The following is a 22,567-nucleotide window of genomic DNA, read 5'->3' on the forward strand; positions in this document are numbered from 1 at the left end:
CAGGTGACCCTTGTTGTGTAGCATGATTTTGGTCATCCTACACTGTATAATATTAACGTTATTGACGATTTTTCACAATAAAAGTGAATTTGGTGAGACTACAGTGAATAAAAGTGGAGATATTTAATAATTTTTGCTTTGGTACTGCACTTTGTAGACGGTCCCTAAGCGCTCGCAGCGCATAGAGAGCAATATTTCCTGCAGCCTGGAGGACGACTCGTCTCGGCGAAAATGAGTTTGTAGTCAATAGTCTACCTTACTACGATAGGAAAGAGACATTTTTTTATGTTTTAACAATGTTTCGTTTATGAGCTATTGATCGCTGAAGTTCGAATCTGCCAATCTCTTTCTAACTTTACCCAAGTGAACGCGCACTGATCAAGATTGGAAAACCCTGGGTTGAATTACCGAGTTGATAACCAGCTTCGTAGTACAGGCTTACAGGCCTGTGGTGTTCAGTTACAGCTACTGGAAACGTATGCCAAACTAATGTTGCAACCATGTTTACTCAGACAGACTGAAGCATACATAGTTTGGTTTCCTGTTCCTGTCAATGTGATTGTGACTAAAAGAAAAGTCCCTCCCCTCTCATCCTGCCATACATGTAAATAAATAAGTCAAAACACTTAACCTGCTTCAGCTCAGGTTATTATTATTCATGGACCTATTACATTTTGTTGAAACTTGAGCTAATTCTACTTGCTAAATCATACGCTATGTGTTAGCTCAGTCTGTGTGTTCGTTAAATGAAAGGATAGGAGAAGATGAGCGGTCTCACAGGCTATTTTATTTAGCAGTAAATGAATAAAACATACAGAGCTCTGGGTCGACATCTTCCTGTCCCTGATGAACAACAGTGTGTGTCAGTTCATGAAGTCCGACTGCTCTCCTTTCCCTGACCCCTTTTATACAAAAATACAATCAGATATAATGTGTGAGGTGCTGTCGTCTCCTGATTGGCTGTTGATCTGACTCCATCCTCCATCTTCTCACAGTCCAGGATATGTGATCTTCCTGTGACCTCCTTAAACAGGCGCAATAGTGACTTCCATGTGACCCCCTTCTTCTGGAACTACACAATCACCAGACCTCCTGTGGGGGTTTTCTGGTTAGTTCTTCTGAAACTACACAATCACCAGACCTCCTGTGGGGGTTTTATGGTTAGTTCTGCATTGTTTAACAAAGGATGGTCAGGGCTCTGACTGAATGTTTGACCCCGCTCTCCTGTTAATAATAAACCTTTAACCTATGCAAGTGGGACGTGTCAACATCCAGAATCTACCTATTTAATTACACTTCAGGGTAAACTGTCTTCATGCATTCTTATTACACAACAAGCTTACTGCTTTCAGATTGTTACACATAGGACCACATATTTATATGAAACAAACAACAAAGTAATTAATCCCCTTATGTGATATTTTAGCAGTGGCCAATTCATAGCATATATCTACAATTTCCAGGATTTTTTTCTAGTAATTAATAATTCTTTAGTCTTTACAGTGTCAGAAATGGTGAAGAAAAACATAACAAAAACGCCCATCAAAATTTACAAGAAGTCCTCTCTCATTCTCAAATTGCCTTTTGTGTCATATAACTGTCAAAAAAACTCAAAACATCCAGCATATGATTTCTCACTTTATTTGTACAACAAGGAATGAATGCTACATATAAACATGTACACGATCTTTCAGTGTGTTTCAGTGTGGAGCCAGTGACTGACTGACACTGTCATTAATGCTGCCAGGGTGGCTAAAAGGTTGACGCATTCATGACTGGGATTGTGGTAAATGTCACTATTCATCAGTTAAGACTTGAAAAAAACATTTATTCAATAAATTACATCATTTAAATAACAAACAGTTAGGGTATGTATATAAAGACATGAACAGTGTTTCTGTGTTTGAATCTTAACAAAAACATTCAGACATACTGTAGCTTCAACTGCATGAAAACACTAAATACTGCTGATGTTAAAGCAGCTGCTGATCTCATTCTGGCGGTCTATGAGAAGCCCTTATATTGCTCAGATATTGATTATTGCTCCTCTAGTCTTTATTTAGCTTTAAGTCACACGCTTGTGATGTGTGCATGGAGTCATCTGGATGAGGGGGGGTTATGTTGGGGGTGTAAGGACCACTCCCTGTCTTTGGAGATGTTTCAGGATGTCCAGGATGGAGTCCAGCTCCAGGCGGAAAGCTTCCAGCTCTCTGCTTTTGTCCTGAGCCACACGCTTCCAGCGCTCCACCTCTGGCTGCTGCTCAGCCTCTGGCGTCAACCACGAGCCTCCAATCACCTGCAGGAGGACAGAGAGTATCACAACTGTGCTGACTTTATCTGAAATCGTTCTCTTTATCATCTCAGAGCTGTCACCTCTACCTGCTGCAGCTCTTTCTCTCTGTGCTGGTGTCTGAGCTCCATGTTGAGGATCTTCCTCTCCAGGCTGCACGCCAGTCTCACCTCTGGGCTCTGAGCTTCTTTAGCTTCCTTCAGATCCTTCAGCAGCCTGCTGAGCTGAACACAACATGGAACAGCATTGTAAAGTTACAGACAACATACAAACACACATTTCTATAGTTCCATTAAAAGAAAACTGTGTGGTGTAGTATAAAATCGTTTTTACAGCTCTGACATTGATCTCACTAGGTTAAAGGGTTTCTGATCTCTGGTTGTGCTTTGGAGCAGTTTTTTTATGCACGAGGATGCATGTACACAGATATAGACAGTCTGCAGCTTATTTCAACACATTTCACAAGTCATTGTTCCTGTTTTACGTGTGTTTTACATTAATCATGTATTGGGCTCTGAACGCTGCAAAAACGTGGACGTCCTACACTGAGTACTGTGCCTGAATGCATCATGTCCGATTTTATACATGTTTCTTTTGTCTTTTTAATCTTTTTCAACCTAGTTTTATCTTTTATTAAACTTTTTCTCCTATTTGCTCTTATTTATATTATATTTTATATATCTATTTAATTTTACTTTTGTCTTTTAAATCTTCTTCATCCTAGTTTTTACTCTAAGTTGTAATACTTTTTTAAAAATCATAATTCTTTCATTTTTAATTTTCTCTTATTTATGTTAGACTTTCATAATACTATTTTTTTGTTTTTTGTTTTACATTTTTATCATTCTTCTTATTTTCTCTCGTGTGCATTGGTCTCAAATTGTTCGTTGTTTTTCCTTCCTTTTCTTTATGTTGTCACTTGTTCTGTCTCATCAGCTTGTCAATCAGCTTGTGAAGCACTCTGAACTACATTAACCTGTATGGAAGCTGCTGTATAAATAAAGTTTGATTGATGGATTGAATGCATCCTGTGTCTTGCAGTATAGAGACAATAAAAACCTGTTTCTGCAGAGCGTCTTCTCTCGTCCTGGATACAGTCAGAGCCTCTCTGACACCCTGCAGCTCCTTCAGCTGCTCCTGCAGATGCTTCACCATAATCTGCAGGTGGATGTGAGGGACAAAGAGGTGACAGGTGTGAGGTAGAGCCTTTCCCCCCCTTTTCATATGAATCTGTTTGGTTACAGACTGTGTTACCTCCTGAGTGTTGAGTTCGTTGGTGAGCTGAGCCACCTTTGAGGACGAGTGCTCCAGTGCGTGTGTAGCTTGCAGACGCTCCAACACCCCGAGGTGCTCTGCCTTCAGAGAGGACAGCTGCTCTGATAACTGCTGCTTCAGCCTGACAGATGACATCATAATCAGTGTCACACTCAGGCTCTGTTGCTGTAGTTTACACTGACACACACATACCTGCTCACTTCCTCTTCAGCTTGTTTAACTTCAGACTTCAACGCCTCCTTCTCCCGCTCACCGTGCAGCTCCAGCAGCTCCAGGCGCTCCATTAGAGCCTCGTTCTCCTGTAGGACCTCTGAGATATGACTCCCTGTGCAAAGAATGCAAGTAAGTACAAATTATAAACACTTCTTTTGCATTTGCAGTGAAGTGCTTTCCATGGCTGTAATTTGGTGTATTAAGCACATTTGCTTGATGCATACCTGTGAACACAGTGGGCTGGTAGGTCTTCTCATAGTGAGCAGCGGGAAATGTTTCATCTCCTGCAGCAGAGGGGCAGAGGGTCTTGGTCTGGGTTGGTTGTTGTTTGGTCTGGGTTGGTTGTTGTTTGGTCTCTGTAGAACGGGCTTCGTGTCGTGTGTTGGGGACAGACAGCATGTTCCTCCTCTCTCTCTGCAGTCTCTGTACTGTGCGGTTCAGCTCCTGGATGGTTTGTGTCTTGGCGCTAAGCTCTTGGTTGAGCCGCTCTAACCGCACGCCGGTCGCTGCCTCTGCTTGGCGCTGGTGTCGGCCCGGGCTGGGCTGAGCCTGCAGGGGGAGGGGGTTTGGATAAGTTTGACTGTCTGTCCACAATTTGGCTTAATCTCATACAGTCCAGCATTCTACACAGCACTGTACCCACCTTGTGTTTGAGCTGCTCCTGCAGAGACTCTATCTGGTCCTGCAGGGATTTCTCTTTCTGCTGCTGGACTTCCTTCACACGCTGCAGCTCCTCCTCCAGTCCTCTCACCTGTGACACCCACGGCTCAGTACCACATGTTGAAGCTGCTGCTGTGAGCTGCTCCCTCTGCTCCACCTGCTGCTCCAGATCTGAGATCTGCTGCTCATAGCGCAGCTGTAGGACACACACACACACACACACACACACACACACACACACACACACACACACACACACACACACACACACACACACACACACACACACACACACACACACACACACACACACACACACACACACACACACACACACACACACACACACACAGTTATACAGGCATAGACTGCACATTTCCTGCTATGTCTACTTCCTGCAGCGTGTTCATATATGTATTTCATGATACTACAGTTTTCAGAGCATATTTTGTAATATTTAGATTATGATGAAGCTCATTAATGAAGCCCCGTTGTCCTTACAGGTTTATAATTGACCTGAGAGGACAACAGGTGTGATTATGTGCTCCCATTTAAAAAGTAAAATAGACTTGAAATGGTTTCAAAACAGTATCCTGACTAAACTTTGACATATACCAGTTTGTAATAATCCATTGACATATTTTCCTCTGATCTTAAATTTAGATAAAATAATTCAACATTTCTGCTTTTAAAAACAACTAAAACATGAGGTATAATTTATTTAAATGAGGACTATTGACCCCAATTTCCACAAATACTGTATGTGTAAAACCTGTGGTAATAAGTTGGAATGAAGTTGGGTATAAAGGTCTAACACAGAATTGGGTGATAATTTATACCTTATGTTTTATAAGCAGTCAAACCAAACTGGGTCAATTTTGACACGGACGGACAAAAGTTGCACATTCAACAGTAAAACAACAGGAGGGTTAAAGCTGAGCTGTGTGTTTGTCTCATCTGTTCAGAGGACATTATTGTGGATATCTGAATGATGTACTAAACACTAACTGTATGAATCACAGTGCAGGCGGTGCTCAGATATTTACCATGTATCAGTTATCAGGATGCTGTTTTAAGTTCATTTCCATTCATAATCAATAAATGATTTACTGATTTGAATACAGATGTTGATCAGGATTTTGAAGATTCCCTTTCTTATATTGCAAATAGAGCACACAGATCACAGCAGAGTCTCTTAATAAACTGAGGATGATTGATCACATCATTAGTTTTAATAGTGAAGCTCAGCTCTTGTTCACAGGCAGATAGATGATGATGTTGAACAAGCTATTTTGGGTTAGAAGAGATCTGCAATGTGTGCTAATGACACTGTGGGTGTTATTTCATCTTTACAAAGCTGTGATACTACCAGTCTCTATTTGTAACTTAACCATACAGCAGTTTCTATAATATGGACTTGTGTTGTACCTTGATGCTGTGGAACTGTTGCTCCATGGCTCTCAGGCTGCGTTTGGCCTCCTCATCGTGGCTCTCTAGCTCCGCCTCCAGGCGTTGGACCCTGCGCTCCAGCAGGGCGTTGATGCGGCCGGGCGGGGACGTCCTCGCAGCGTCAGCGTCTCCGTGACTCCCGGCCGTGGCTGCTGCGTAGATCAGAGCGGGCAGCGAGTTTGGGTTTCTGCGTCTTAGTATCTGTTCCAGCTCCTTCACCTGGTAAAAGACAGGATGTCTGGTTAAGTAGTGAAGTAAAGGAGGGGAACAAATCTGATTGGTTGTTGTGTGTGTTGTGGGGGTTAGACACCTGTCGCTCCAGGTCCTGCATCCTTTTACTCTCCATAGATTTGTCTTTGGCTTTTCTCTGCTGCTCACTGCTTCTTCTGCCAACTTCTGTTTTCAGTTTTTCCACCTGAAATAGAAACAGATCATTTTAAACATGGTAACAATTCAACTGTTTTACTGTAACTGTCTTACTGCACTCTGTAGCATTTTCATATATGATATCATTCCTTTTGGAAGCTTCATGTTTGTACTTGACAGAATAACAGTGCTGCCTCTTCAGCTTTATATAGATATCAGCACATTTAAATAAATATAAGTGTATTAAAATGAAGCTACATAACAGATTGGACTGAATAACTCAATTCATTGCATCTCACTGTCAGTGAGGTCATGTTTCATAAGAAGAAAAGTGTTAGTGGAGCTTTGAGGTGACAGTACAGTCAGGTAGGTGTTATGAAGCTGAGCTGCTGCAGACAGAGGATAGACACACTTTCCTCTCTGCTCCAGAGATTAACTCAAAAATAAAAATATAATATTAAGTAATTGTTAACCACGTTGTTGCTAGGCAACAGGAGCGTTACTTCATGACACAAGGATAATAGCTGGCGATGTAAACAGGGAATCCTCCGCAGACCACGTCATGTATTTTAATTTTTTCCTTATGTGCACTCCTACAAAGTCCTTTTTTAGTTTTTCATTTTTATAAATTGTTTTTCTCATATATTTTTTGAGCTGCTGTAGCTGTGTATTTTCCCCACTGTGGGATCAATACAAGTTTATCTCATCTTATTAACATTAGTCAGTTTGGCCTTTATAGTGTATGAAGGACAAACCTTTGTCCTTCAAAGCATGCAGCCTCTGAACTGAGACACATCTTTATCATCTGCCTCTATCAGCTCACCTGTTCTTTCAGCTGGTGTATCTCAGCTGTAGCTGCCTTCAGTCTGCCTGCGTCTCTGTCCAGCAGCTCCTGGTTCTCTGCAAACCACTGCAGCTTCTTCTTCAGGGCCGACACCTCCTCTCTGTGCGTGTCCTCCAGAACGCGCAGCTCGAACGTCTTATCACCTGATCGGGACATGCATTTATTCAGCTGTTAGAAAAATGTTTGTGTTTGCTTGAGCTTTAGTCCTAACAGTGTGTATCCAGTGTGTCTGACCTGAGCTATAGACGGCCTGTGCTTTGGCGAGGTCTCTCTCTTTCTTCATCAGCTGCATGTCCACCTCCAGAGCCTGCTTCTCCTGCTTCAGCCTGTGCATGTCCTCAGACAGCTTCGCCTCATTCCTCTGCAAACAACAAACATTTGAAAGATGTGCCAGGCAAATGAAACAGAACCTCAGTCTGTCAGAAAGTCAGTGACAGTTGACTAATTACCTGAAATGTATTTATTTGAGCCAACAAGTCAGTGATGCGCTGAGTGTGATCCATTGAGCACACGTTTCCCACAGGCCTTGAGCTTTTATTCAGCTGCTCTCTGGTGCAGATGGAAAAAAGATTGAAAAATACCTTTCAAGAACATAATAATGCTCCATAAATGAACAAACATTCCACAGATTATTTAAATTCATATTTGAAAGACATTTACAATAATAACACAGTAAGACTTTTCTTTTACAATCTTGTCAAAATTTGTGTGGTTTTATATTTATTTTTCCTCTTTTTCCCCCTGTAACATATATTGCTACTTTCTTGCTTGAAGAGTACGGTTTAGACCTGCTCTATGTGTAAAGTGCCTTGAGATGACTTTTGTTGTGATTTGGTGCTATATAAATAAAGATTGATTGATTGATTGATTGCATGCATGCTCTCTTTCATCTTTTTTGTATTTTATTTCTGTATTGTGGGTTTATATAACTGTGTTTTTTTCTGTGTTAATTGTGGACCCCAGGAATTGCCCAGTGCAATGGCTAATCCGGTTTTACTAAACTAAGCTAAACTAAACTAAACTAAACTAAACTAAACTACACAGCATCACTGAACTCACCTTGTGAAGGCCAGCTCATTCAGCAGCCTCTGGTTTTCATTAAACATGGCGTCCTCGTTGGCTTTACTCCTGACCTGCTGAGCCTTCATCTGCAAGTATAGCTTCTCATTCTCCTGTGAAATACATTTGTTTTAGTGCGCTTTAAAAGTAAAAGTAAATTACACATTGCAGAGGTGAATAATGCATTAGCATGCTTCCTCGGAACAATGCTTCACACTGCCTCAGGCTGGCTCTGTGGGCAGCAGAATATTACTCTATATTACTTCCTACATTAAAACACCACAGGAAATGCAGAATACAGTTGTGCTTGATATGCTGACTCAGTTTTACTCAGCAGCTTTAGTAAAAAGATGATGACTCACAGTGTAAGTGTACTATAAGTGTAATTTGATGTATCGCTAATTTTTATTATGATATATTTATGTATTAAGTTTTTTAATCATATATTCAGAACTGTGTGTGACCCCTACTCAGGGACTACATGAGCAAATGAGCTCTAACTATTTCTGGTGCAATATATTTACTGTGCATTGGCCCTGCTGAAACATTTAATAATAAATAATAACTAACTCTACATGTGGCCTCCATCTCTTTTGTACTAAGATGTGTGTGATGTCCTCCTGATGACATCATTAAGGACCTCAATTTGATGGTCAACTGAACTGAACAGACCAGTCACCTCTGTGTGTGTAAAAATATGCTGTAAGTGAAATTTAAAAAGTAATGAGAAAGCCACACAAGATATTCATATCTAACTTTAGTATTCCAGCTTAGGATCCAGCTTAATGAACATAAAACATCAGCCGGCTGATGTGCAGCTAAAATTTAGAGATAGAATGTGGTGAACATACCATGGAAACTATTTTTACTCCATTATGGGAATTTTAGACGACACTCTATGAGCATAAATTTCACTTTCATTCAGACCTACACACATCTCACTATAATCAAACTGTGGACAGTACATTTACTGTGTTCTATGATAAATAGCAGGGTAAAATGATAACAATAATCCCAATAATTCCCTCTCCTGTGCAGTTTTTAGCATCTCATAGACTGGTTTGATAGTGTGTCCTCCTAAATAAAGTAACACTGTAAGTAAGTTGTAAGTTCATCCCAGCACATTAATTAAGTGCATTTCTGTAAATCCTACACAAAAGCAGATATTTAAAACAGATGTGATGAAAAGAAAGAACAGCAGCATACAAATCACATACAAATGAAGAGTGAAGACAGTCACATAAAGAGAGAAGTGTTCAGAGAAACAAACCTGTTGGTAACCTTTGATGAGCGTCTCCTGCTCTTTTATTTCTTTATCAATCTGTTGGAGTTTTTTCTCTGTAGCAGAGTCAGTGGCTTCTGTCAGTCTCCTCTTCTGATTGGCTTCTTCTGCACTGTGCAGCTAAGCAACAAAACAGCTTATTTAATACAAGGGTCCTTCACTATTGACCATCTTCACATAACAAGTCACTTTTAAAAGATATTACATCTACATACAGTAAAGCTACACAGTGCACAAAGTCAGTTCCGATTTTTCTGAAAGCTGCTTCCTGCATTGTATTCTATCCATAGTGTGCAGAGTGTGGCAACGTTTTTTTTTTCCATTTTTGGACTTTATTATAATGTATTAAATAAAAGTGGTGGTTCAGTGTTTTTTGCACACACACATGTTGGTACATTATCACATCCACATTCACATGATTAGATAAATCTAAAATATGAGCATAGAAGTAACTGTTACCATATGTTTTCTCCTGTTCTGATTACTGTGTTTTTAACCATTAATAAATATCTGATGTTGGACTTTGTGAGTGTAGTGAGAAAACAGGGTGACAGTTGTCCCCACTCTAAACCACACAGTGTAGTAATGTGTGTGTGTTAATGTCAGTAGTTATTTAGTTTAACAAGACATGCACTGTAAAAGCAAATAGTACAGCTTAGTGGAAATAACATGACAAGTTTTCTAGATTCAATATAAGGTAAGGTAAGGTATCTTTATTGAGCCATCTAGGGAGGAATTCAAAATTGACACAACACTAGCCTTGAAAGTAATACAAAATAAATTAAAATAAAATAAAATAAAATTCTACATAATAAACAATATCTGTGTAAAATAATCTGCAATTATATCTATAATCATATCTACAATATGCATACATTCCTGATACTATATACAAGTGTGCAATCTTCCTGGGATAAACAGCCTCAGTCTTATTAGTGGTAGTGGGAGTTACTGGGAGCTGTGGTTAACTGTTGTGAAAAATAAAGGTGGCACTACTTCACAGTTATAAAACTATAAAGTGCCACCTTTATTATTTATTACAATTCTTATTCACTTTAACCTACTTAGAGAGTCTAAGTTGTTCCTTGAAAAAATGAACTGTAGGTGGGTTACCATAGAGATAAATGGCCAAAGAAGTTGCCTTGCCTTCACATTTGAATATATTCATAAGATGAACCCAAACTCTAAAATCTAGTGTGTGTGTGTGTGTGTGTGTGTGAAGGACTCACCTTGCTCTGCAGCAAGTAGTTGTGCTGTCTGAGTGAGTGGAGCTCTTCTGCTTCTTGCTTCATCCTCTCCAGTTCTCTCTCCTTCTGGGCCAGCTGGACTCTGAGCTCCTCCACCACAGAGCTGTCCTCTTCCTTCTGAAAGTCACATACAAACATTACACCTTAAACGTCTCTCACTTACTGAGTTTGTAAAAGACAAGAAAGCACTTATTACATGTGCGGAGAGTTTCATGCTAGTACAGCAACAAGGATGATCCCTCACTGGCTTCCCACCTGCAAACACAGACAACTGATCCTCCTCCAGACATTGACTGTCTAATACCTTAGCAACAATATTTTTTGCTGAATGCTGAAGCTAAGTGCAAATAAACACTCACATTTCACCTTAGAAAACTCTCTAGAAAACTACCCTGACCCTGCAATACAAGAAAAATGCTGCTTCTCTATTTCCACAACTCTTAATAATACAGTTAATGATGCTCACATTTTTTTCCTGGTAAATTTCATCTCTTGCATATTTCCTCATTACAGTAATGTGTCAAGTCAGTTGAGTCAGCAAAATGTGTTTTCTTACACTCTTCCTCAGGAGATGTTGTGTCAGTCTGGTTTCTTGAGAACTTCTGACTTCCTGTGATTCTGCAGCATCCTGGCGGCCGCTAATGTCTATCTGCTGTTGAAGGACTGTCACTAAAGACTGGACGGATGCCACCAGCTCACTGCTCACCCTCTGACCTGTCTCTGCAAATCAGTTCAACACAAAAGATATCCAATGCACGTCAAACAAATGAACAAATGACTTCAGATATTCACATCAGAATCCTGCATCATGAATATATGAAGGGATTCAGAAATGGGGCAAAATCAAGTTCATATTATAAGGATACAAAACTAGCTAGTATTATAGAGCAGGAAAATAAATGGGCTGAATCTTTTATAGAATCTGTATCATGGTATGATTTATAACAGTATTCTCAAACAGATACAGAGTCTTGCCAGAACCTGTGTAGTTGCTGTCATCTTTTTCCTGGCTCATTGTGGGTTTGGCTTTTTCTCGTGGCTGTTCTAGAGAATGAGAAACAGTAGACTGGGACTTGGCTGTAGCAGCAGCTCTGTTCAGACCGGTCGATCTGGAGGCCACAGCTGCTCTACCCTCCACTCTCCTGCCTCTCACAGCAGTCATAGATGGTTTCCTCCATGAAGATGTAGTAGCATTAGAAATGGTGGAGCCACGGGATGCCTGGAAATAATGATCATGGAACAAAGTTATATTCTTGAAAATAAGTGTGATTATAGTGTGCAAGCTGTTCTATCTGTTTTAAAATTGCTCCTTTTATGTATTGAGCCATTCTCACTGGTTGTTTCTTAGCTTTGCCAGTCTGAGAGGATGTGTGAGGAGCAAAAGTGGTTTGATCCCTCATCAGTTTCTCCACTTCCTCCCTGATGCTCCATGTCAAGTCCCGGTTGAGATGATCCGGGGAGATAGATGGGTGGCTCGTCAATCCCCTGGCTGCCTTTGTCCCTACAGAGTCAGCCCGCCCTGGTCGCTTCTGATGAGAGTCTGGAGACGTCACATCTGGGAATGTCTTGTCTTGGTCAAGTTGTACAGCACTGTCATCAGAGAGTATGACAAAACTCACATCAACATTCTGTAAAAGCTTTTATGGTCAACGTATTAAATGTGAGAAAGGGTATGCATAATCCCATATGTAATATGTCATTATGTTAACTTCTCGGTAAAATAATGAAAATGCACACATATGTGAAAAGTCTCTTATTTAAATACAACATGAATTCAAACTAGGGCCCAACTGATATATCAGTCAGCTGATATTATCAGCTGATATTAGCATATCACAGAAATATCAGTATCAGTGTTTATGTTGTCCGATATGCACAGATATGTTCTTTTAAAAAAAAAGTTATATAAGCAGCATTGTATTTATATTTGATCCTTAGTCTTAAGCTTAAAATAAAGCATACATGTTTTTTTTATTTATAGTTATTTATACTGATTAAATTCCCAGTGAAGTTCACAGTTTCAGTGATCTGATGCCATTTTATACAATAAAGTTAAACTGTTAAATATCATACCTCCACTACATATTTTTGTCAAACAGTGTTTGATAACCAAATCTGAGGGCTCATTGCAAAAAATGTGTGTTTATGTATATATTCTGTATCTGTAAGATTATCAGCAATTATTAGCATCCTTAGATGGTAAACTGGACTCTTGGTCGCCTGGTTTTTGATTTCATCATTTTACACAGTTTTAAGAAACATTTAGTGAGTCTGACCTGACAGGCTGCAGGGAGAAACCTCTGGTATGGTCCGTCTCTGGTCGGATGGGCCTCATCAGCTCTTCTGCAGTGGGCAGCTCTACATACACACATACACACACTAATTCATACAGGGCCAGTTTACTCAACATACATCAGGCAATAACCACCAGTAAATATCCTTATAATCAAGATGGAAAATGGATCTAATGTCAAATCATTTTTCATTAACAACAGCACATTAAGCTTACTAACTGACAAAAACTGAATGTGACTGTGTAAATCTTCTGCACTGAGCCAAAGCAATCTCTTTAATCCATCTTCATATTCCTGTTGAAAAATGAAGCCTTTTCAAACAGTTTACCTTGTCAAAGAGATAAAAGTGCAGGTTTAAATAGTAACACTAACAGTGGCTCTGTTCCATGAATTGTCTCAGTAAGTCATGTCAGAGGGTGGACATGCACAATACCAGAATGGACTGCAGCCATCATTAATGTTATAAATTCCACCTGTACTTTTCCTCCTTTGACAAACGTCAGTAATAAAAAGGCTCTATTGTCCTATGCTAACAGTTATATTATAAAAAGCTCTGAAGCTCCCTGTCCTGCTTACATTAACAACATGTTAATGCTCTAATGTTTCACTGACAGTTTAAGTGACAGTGGTAAAGCGTTCATATGTTGGAATGGACTGTAAAAATCTATATGTAGTTATGAAAACATGTCCAAGCTACTAAAAAGAACACAGTAGAGAGGAATGTCCAGTGTAGTCTAGAAGACCTTTTGTAATGAGACATGAAGTAGAGATAAACTTGTATACTCCTCCAAACACTGTCTACAGTATGGTGTGTCTGACCTGACTCATTGGTAGAAGCAGGCTGTAGGGACTGTCTGGCATAGTGAGGAAGAGAGGATGGAGATACAGGTCTATTGAGCCTTCCCCTCCCCTCCAATGAATGATGATCGTCTGAATCCTCCACAACATGGATCTGTCTGTAGGCGTCATGAAGAGCCTCCATCTCTGAGCCTCCACTCTGTACGTAGGACTGACCTGCACAGACAAAAAAAAAAGAGGATTTATTGTGATATACAGTATTGATAACAGACAATAGTTCATATTGCAATACAAAACTGCCTCATACTACACTGAAGAAGACTTGAAACTAGTGATTAAGACCATAAGCTCTTTAGGAATCTGTTTCATGAGGTAACAAATCAAGTGAAAATCAAAATCAAATTTCTCACAGACTTCTATGCAAACTGAATTCTTTTAGGAGTCTCCCCCTGCTGGCCACTAGAAAGGATGCAGGGTTAAGGTATTTCCACACTTGCTTCACTTTTCAGACCCAGAGCTACTGCTTGATGCTGACTGATGCTCACTTATTGTATCAACATGTTTTAGTAAGCATGTATACAAAAATGACCTTACAGTGAAGATTTGCATTTTGTTTGTAAATGCAAAATTTCATGAAACAGAATAATCTATTTTACATCAGTTGGTATCTTATTTAGTTTGTTGGGTTTTTTTTTGTTTATGGTATGTGTGTTACCTCTTTCCACTGATGCTGCTGTGTCCTTCCTCATGTCTTCTCCACCGGTGTCATCCAGGGAATCATACAGAGAAACTGACAGCAATGTTAAGTTAGTGTCAACTGTTTGAAGACGCCATGTTCCACATTCTTTTTGACGGAAAGCTTTTATTCCCCCCCCCCCCCCCCACACACAGACACACACATTACATAAATATATAGTTTTTCTTACCTTTAGCAAGAATTGGAGACATTTTAGACTTCTGAAAAACAGAAAATAACATGAATTACTGAACCTGTAGCAAAACATTTCAATAATTGATTTTGTGATTTCACAAATAAAGCTGAGAGTGTGGAGCCTCAGTCATCACAAACTTTATTGACCTTCTTTTCAGCTTCATCCAACCCCCATGCAGTCCAGAGATTTAATGATGTATTCGAGCTAACCTGCTTTTACCATCAGGAGCTTCTGACAGAGAATTGATTTTGCAACAATGTTTCACTCGACTTGGGAGTATGATTGACCAAAATTCATGGTTAGATTTGACAACAGGGACTTCTTGACTGGTGCAACCGGTCCTATTTAGCACCAATTACAAAGGAAAATAATGTTATAGAGGAGATGCTGTGGCTCTGTTGTTGCTGTTGTGTCCAGACTTTCAACAGGTGGCCTCAGATTTGTATATTTATATAGCAGCTAAGCCACATGCATTTGTTCAATGGAGACACAGAAATCAGTGGGGGTTTTGGTAGGTAGAATTCCATTAGAAATACTTAGATAAGTACTGATAGGTGGTTTTCACTAAAAAGATAACTTTAAAAAAAAGTTATTTAACATTGACATTTTAAATATTAAAAACTGTAAGACTACATGAAAAGACCACCCATTTATTGTCAGACACTTCGCCTCCTCCTAACAGTTCAACAATGTGATTGGTACATACCACATACTCCGCAGACCACATAATATAACAGCAACACTGAGGAGGCTCCTTTTTGAGAGTAATGAGTCAGGAATGTCAATCACATGAACAATATTCTACACCAAGGTCACAGTATAACACCTGAAACCGCTCCATTCAGATTGTGAGATGTGAATGAAATTCTCAAATTTTTTAAATGGACCTTGAGTTGAAATTACTCAGATAATTGAAAATTACAAACATAGTGATCTTAACATCAAGCAGGGATGTCAATGAATGCTGAAATTAAAAATGACTCATAGAGAGCCCTCTCAGAGTTTAATAGCTATAGATTCCAGCTACAAACCTCTTTTTCATTCTCCTCTTCTTCAAAATCCTCACTGTAGTGTGGAGAACCTGTAAAGAGAGAGAGAGAGAGAGAGAGAGAGAGAGAGAGAGAGAGAGAGAGAGAGAGAGAGAGAGAGAGAGAGAGAGAGAGAGAGAGAGAGAGAGAGAGAGAGAGAGAGAGAGAGAGAGAGAGAGAGAGAGAGAGAGAGAATGACTGATGTAGACACACAGAGAAAAAGATAAAGAAAAGTGAGGATAGGTTTGGGGATCATTACTCTTACCTGGAGAGTCTCTAACAGTCTCCGTGAGTCTGCCTCTCCTTTGATCATCTTGACTCTGCTCCACTGATTCCTCAGCTTTCCTGGAGGGAGGACATCCATCCTCATCACATTATAACAACAGCACTGAGCAGCAGTACACACACGGCATCAGAGATCACAGTTTATATGACATTCCACTCTTTCACTTCTGGCTCATCTGTCAAAGGATGATGAATTTAAAGAATACCTCTAAGCGCCACAGAGATACTAATAACATATTTAACACAAACCTAGGTATCTAAACTCATTGTTCTGTTATTTAGCTTTTGTCAAATCACAGGAGGGGGTTCATAATAGAAAAGATACCACATGACCCCTGTCAACAGTGAGATTCCAAAAGAGAATTCACAGAACAAATAGCATGTTAGTATGCTAATCAAGCCTCACAAGTATACACATATTCATATACAGGTGGTATTCATCAACAACTATAAAGGACGATAAAGAAATGCATTCTTTGTTGACTCCTTCCATTATGTGTATTATCTCTGAAAATCAGCATCAATCTTTATTCAGACCTACGAGTGCTGAGTGGGTGTACTGCTATAGTGTGTCTATTTCTATACCTGAGGTTACTGGCCATGGTAGAAGGAGTGGAGTCTAGCTCTCTGTTCAGTTGGGAGTAATCTATAGTTGATAAAGCTCCGGCTTCTAGTCGGGCAAAGAACCTGGCTTTCTCCTCCTCTTCCTCCAGAGTATCCATCCCCATGTTGGTCACAGCTGGTGCTGACGCTGAGTTTTTATAGATGTATGAAGATAAGAGAGAAAGAATGATAAACAAAAAATGTGCAGTCCCGTATTCAGTTTATAGCTTGTTCAGTCAAGATGTGGAACAGTAAACAGAGACTAAAATGCTTCAGACTCCTATAGCACTGTCAGACTCTTTGACTAGACAATATTTGCTCATATGTCTCTCCCTGTTTCACACTCACCCTCTGTGTCTGTGCTTTCTCTGCTGAGAACAGCTGCTACCAACCCTTCTTCTTTCAATCCAGTCTCTCCTGAATCCTCATCCTCCTCTCGAATTGGCTGAGACTTCCTCAGAGATTTCCTGAAAGTCTTCCCAGATGACAGCAGTCCTAGACAAAAATGTCATAGAGCAGAATTGATAAAGCTTCAGCTGAAGTTCTGAATAATACCTGTAAATAAACTACCTAATAAACTACTGACTATCATTCACAGCCATTTATTTTTGTGTATTTAGTCCTCTTGTGTTAATGTGCCATTCAATACTGAGGACTCTCTTGTCTTCATATACACACTGCTAATACCAGCTGTATGTGAGAACAAGTACAATACAATACCACAAACAGACAGTTGACACAATAACTAGAAAAAGATCACCACATTATGACTTGAAAAAGGCAGGGTTGTTTTAATCAATCAGATTGGAATATGTTACATTTTACAGGTGCTCATGTTGTTGGTCAAGACCACATGAAATCTGGTCTGTCAATTAGAGCTCAGCAGATATATGGGTGAGCCGATATTATCTGCCGATATTGACCTATCACAGATCTATTGGTATCGGTGAATATGTTGTCTGATATGTGCCAATATAGTTTTTTATTTTCTAAAGTTACATAGGCAGCATTTGATGTATATGTGTTTTTTTTGTTTTGTTTTTTAGCTAATTCTAATATCTTCATTACATTTGAGAGAACATGTGTTTATCTACATATTCTGTACATATAATAATATTGCCCAATATATCGATATCGACATTTTTTCACTCCATAATATCGATATCGGCTACAAAAAACAATTATTATCGGTTGGGATTTACTGTCAATAAATATCAGCTGCAGGTACTTGCCGGTGCCTTTGGTATTAACTGTGGTCTGTAGTTGATGGGACATAGATAAATGTGTGTTTCACCCAAGACAAAAAAGTCTATATAACCACAAACATCATGTGAATAATTAATAAGAAAGAATGTGCATCCTTCTTCTTCTCTGTACCCACTACTCCATGTGTCAGAGTAAAGTAACTTATTTAAATTGTATCTGAAATTACGATGGATAAGGTTTTATCACTCCTTTATAGCTCTTCACTGCCACCTAGTGTCTTTTGGTATATATGCAACATTCATGCAACAGTTTTGTTAACTGAGAACAACATATTTTAAATCACAGCTGTGTTTTAAGTGTCAGCTTTTAGATGTTTGCTGATATATATCATGTCACCACCTATTCACACAATTTAAGGTATGTATGTTTCTGTCATTTGAATCTATCTATTTCTGAAGTGAAATTGCTGACCAGGAAAATAAAGGTTAAAATGAGGCTCCATCAGGCAGTGAATGACAATGATAGAGCCTTTTATGGCCTATGTAATAGAATATAGCAGTAAGCAAATATAAAAGATTATTACTAAACACTTACATTTTATTAGAAAACAATAAGAGGACACAGTAACACAAAAACTAAAACAGACACTATGACAATAACACAAGAACCTAAGAGGGTGAGTGATGTCTATCAGTCTACTAAGGAGGGTTTTTGGAAGTTTGAGGGGGGTCTGAGCTGGAGTTACCATCTTCACTGTCCCCCTGGGATTGACTATCAGTGCTGACTGCTGCTGGAGTATCATCAGAGAGTGTGTCATCAGGGCTCCTCTGTCCTGATGCACACTGGAGCTTTTCATGTGTGACACTGCTCAGACTGTCAGAGCCATCAGCTGGACTTCTCTGTCTCCGCACAGTTTGAGGAATCTCAGTAACTGTATCTTTGGGGGTCTTGTCCACAGCTTTAGTGCGAGGTTTGGGGACTGGCTTATAAAAAGGCTCTGCAGTGACGACTTCAAGCAAGCAAGAAGAAAAAGAGGGCAGATAATATATGTTCACTGTCCAATTACAGTCGATGTCACACTGCAGACTGAATGTTTCAAAGTGCTCCAGGCATACAAAGGAATTTAGACTTTATTATGAGGATCAATTATTTTAAAAACATTTCTATAGTCATAATGCTAAACATCCCCTTTATTTTAACCTACAATCCTGTGAAACATGTGTCATGATCACATCATGGAAGGTGGATAGCAGCTGTAGTTGCGGTGTATTAACCAAAGGTGGGATTAGGTCATTGTTGTTACACATGTAAAGAACACTGAGTCAATTGTCAAGTCCAGACCAGTAAAGCCAGAGTCTAGTACTAAATGAAGACCAACAAGTGTATCTCAAGTCCTGAACAAGTCATTATGAACACTTTACCAAATGCTAATGCGATTTCTTCCCCAGATCATCAAAGAAACACAACATGACAAATGAAAATTATTTTAAAATGTACAGAAGTAATGTATGATTAAAAAAAAAAAATATATATTTCTTAATCATGTGCTTATGACTAAGCTCTTTAAAAGCACTTAAAATGTTAATCTTTCATTTGCACTATGTTCTTTCAATCATTTAAAAGCAAATCATTAATTTATGCTGCACTCTTATTTAATGCTCTATTTAGTCTAGCTTTTTGTTTTCTTTTTCTCTTTCTGTTTTTCTGTACTTTGTTTTCTTTTTACTAAAAGTGTTTTTTCTTTTTTTTTATTTGTATGTTTTAATGTTTCCAATTTTTACAGCTTAATCATCTCTTGATATTTAGTTTTTATGTAAAGCACATTGAGTTGCCTCTGTGTATGAAATGCACTATATAAATAAAGCTGCCTTGTCTTTCCTACTAGTTACCAATGATAAGCAGTAATGTACAGCAAGCTACATTTGTCTTTTGAGTTAGTTGATTATCTGCACACTGGATCTCAAGTCAATCTAAGTAAAGAGCCCAAGTGAGGTCGTTAGTCATGGTCTAAGTCTAAAATCATCAGATTCATGACTCTGTGTACTACAGTACATGAACAGACAGTGTATTGTAACAGCCTCTGTGGTAGCATCTTTCTCTCACCCTCTTGATTCTCAGGTTGAGACTTTTTGGCTTTGATAAATCTGCTTTTGGTCGGTGCTGCAAGGAAAAAGAGGAAAAACAAGAAAAGGACTGTCTTTCAAATAAAAGAGTTAGTGGACAGAAAACACAGAGCTGTGAAAATGTACACTCATCTGCATATTTGCAGCCAATTTGAAGTTTGATGTTAGTGAAACACCAAGAGATCAAACAACAAGCCACAGGATGAGCCTGAAAGATATGCTAAACTGACATGGCACCTGCTGTACCTTTTCACAGCACTGACAGTAAACAGAAAAGAAGATGAGGTGAAGAACATGGTGTTGCAAGAAAAGAAAAAAAAAATCAAACAGAGAAACAGCATGAGAGCATCAGGCTGATGCGAGGAGGGACATAACTTCAGAAAAGAGGAGTCAAAGTGTAAAGCAGAGAGGGTAGGGAGGGGGAACTTTATATTGATGAACTATGAATTATAATTTTGTTGGCTGTAACTTGTATTAATGTTGATACAGTATATAGTAACCACTGAATGTATTTGGTTATTACCTCTTCCCGTTGCTCCATCACTGTGTTCGTCATCTTGCCACCATGACACTGTTGTTTTCCGGGATAATTTCGGACTACTTTTGGCACCTGACTGCTTGTCAGAGCCTCCAAAATCCACAGAGTCATCTGAAACAGACTGAAAAGGAGTTTAAGTCAGAATGATGCAGCAGTCAGGGTAAGACTGTGAATAACAACCTGTAACATCCTTTATTTTTGTCTCATTCTTTGATATTCAGCACTCACATCTGTCTTTAAAAAGAGCAGTTGTTATTTCAGCTCCACAGATCTGCTCAGCTGACATTTACAAGTTCAACAAATAATTCAGCTACTAAAACAACATGCAGAGTCAAAACCAGAATAAAAAAAGTCATCCCCTTACCCTTAATCTAAGTTCATCTTCTACATTAAACTTTTCTAAACTAAACAAGAGATTTTAACATCCAGAATTGATTTCAGAGTTGGTGTGGATTACACAGACATGCAGCTGTCATGCTGCTACTGCAGAGAATTGAATGAGTCATTTCATAGGCCTGACCCACCAAGAAAATTCAGTTTAGTCTGTCTCTCTGTAGGTGTCCTGCTTCACTAAACATAACACTTCCCAGATAACCAGTATCACAAAGATGGTTGTCAACTAGCTCAGTTTAAGTCTGAGTCTCCCAGTTTATGCCCTGCACATTCATATGAGAGGTGGATGTCTTAACAACAAACTAATCACATCCAACACCTTCAGATCAGGAGTGGAGTTTTTGATTTAAGGTGAAATCTGAAAAAGCATAGAGAGGAAAAGTACAGTTTGTGCATTCACATTTGGAAAAGGATAAGGACTGTCTATGTGACTGAAAAGTTGCATTTAGGTTACACTGGGAACCAATTACCACTATTGTATTCCCTATGTAAATGGTCACATCATATTGTAATTGAAAATAATACTGTTATGACAAACCAGTGTGGAATGTGGTTATATTGTAGCAGTCTGCTGTCCTTTACATGTGGTTGCATCAAAGTAAACACAGTGCACTGCTGTAGGTAGTGACACTGCACACATATAAACATATGAGTCCTGCTGTCTGCATCACATGTAGTGACAGAGAAGATTTTCATACAGTATAAATCAGCTGTGAAAAGCAGATACTGGAAAAATCACTCATGTAACAGTAATTCAGAGATAAACCTGCCTGTGTTCCTGCATTAAACACGTTCGTTTTAAAGCCAATTTATTTACTTTTTAAGCATTATTCCGTTAAGTAAGACTCTAGACTCTGCACTGTTTACAAAATACCACACAGATGAACAAAGCAAGTTTTAAGGTCTGGAAAATACCAGTTATTAGTGTACTTCTTATGATAAAGATGTTGCTATTGCTGTTATGTACATTTAAATATTGTTTAAGAATGATGACTTCTTTTTTCCTCTGACATGATTGGTCAGTAGTCTGTGTTATGATCCATTGGACAGAACAAGCAATGCAACATAGGTTACCATGGTGATCCAGACAATGTGAAACAAGAAAACCAGAGTTAAGTGCTAGGTGGCTAAGTCACAAATCTGGCTTAATGAAACATGCCTCTGGTTATCCTCTCTGTGCCTCTGATGCTGTTCATGAGAAACAGTAACAGTAACAGTTTCACACTGACATTTCATACTGTAAACAGCATGTATGTAATGACTGATTCATGGATTTGCACAGTAATCATGGCTCTATTACTGATGTTGTATCTATGACTGCACAGTGTTCTATTACCTCCTTCAAGAACAGCTCAAACTGTTCATCCAGCTCGTCCTTGGTCAGTCTGTGAGACATAGTGATACTGTCTGCTCCATCAGCCAACAGGAACCCTGAACACTGACATCACAAGAAAAACGATTTAAAATTCAAATTAAAAAATAAAAGTAAAGCTCATATAGTATGTTTGACACTTTTTTTTATCCTTAAAACATAAAAGTGATGAGGTGTAATACATTACTTTATTCACAGGTACAAGTATGTTACTACACAATACTGGCCATCAAGGATAGTTATAATCAATATTTAGTGTTTTTGAAGTGTAAATGAATAAACAGTATGATAATGTGAATATCAAAGGTAT

The 22,567-nt window shown here is 38.9% G+C and overlaps 1 protein-coding gene and 1 long non-coding RNA gene across 2 annotated transcripts; both read right to left on the minus strand.

Moving 5' to 3' along the window:
* Window positions 1-2,002: 2,002 nt before the first annotated feature.
* Window positions 2,003-22,281, minus strand: cep162 (centrosomal protein 162). The gene is made up of 25 exons (XM_062422370.1): window positions 22,222-22,281; window positions 20,478-20,613; window positions 16,608-16,773; window positions 16,003-16,082; window positions 14,493-14,567; window positions 13,799-13,993; window positions 12,946-13,043; window positions 12,020-12,313; window positions 11,667-11,904; window positions 11,242-11,405; window positions 10,668-10,802; window positions 9,427-9,558; window positions 8,157-8,269; window positions 7,547-7,646; window positions 7,332-7,458; window positions 7,077-7,240; window positions 6,198-6,302; window positions 5,867-6,106; window positions 4,422-4,634; window positions 4,003-4,327; window positions 3,758-3,890; window positions 3,545-3,686; window positions 3,350-3,448; window positions 2,380-2,514; window positions 2,003-2,296 (listed from the first exon to the last, which is right to left on the minus strand). Exons 1-25 carry the CDS (start codon window positions 22,279-22,281, stop codon window positions 2,117-2,119), a joined length of 3,849 nt encoding a protein of 1,282 aa, XP_062278354.1. The 3' UTR covers window positions 2,003-2,116.
* On the minus strand, window positions 14,544-16,056 carry LOC133983599 (uncharacterized). The gene is made up of 4 exons (XR_009925377.1): window positions 16,003-16,056; window positions 15,741-15,790; window positions 14,704-14,734; window positions 14,544-14,567 (listed from the first exon to the last, which is right to left on the minus strand). It is a non-coding gene; the product is annotated as an uncharacterized LOC133983599 (long non-coding RNA).
* Window positions 22,282-22,567: the final 286 nt, after the last annotated feature.

Source organism: Scomber scombrus, chromosome 7 (assembly GCF_963691925.1).
Source record: "Scomber scombrus chromosome 7, fScoSco1.1, whole genome shotgun sequence".
NCBI lineage: Eukaryota > Metazoa > Chordata > Actinopteri > Scombriformes > Scombridae > Scomber > Scomber scombrus.

What these genes read in the sequence shown, in the direction of transcription:
- cep162 (XM_062422370.1), bottom strand. Translation starts at nt 22,281, where the DNA reads ATGTCTCACAGACTGACCAAGGACGAGCTGGATGAACAGTTTGAGCTG. An exon ending in AGCAGCATCAGTGGAAAGAG is followed by an intron (nt 13,994 to 14,492) that starts GTAACACACATA and finishes TTGTCTGTGCAG; the next exon opens with GTCAGTCCTACGTACAGAGT. An exon ending in AACAGTTCCACAGCATCAAG is followed by an intron (nt 4,635 to 5,866) that starts GTACAACACAAG and finishes TGTGTCCTACAG; the next exon opens with CTGCGCTATGAGCAGCAGAT.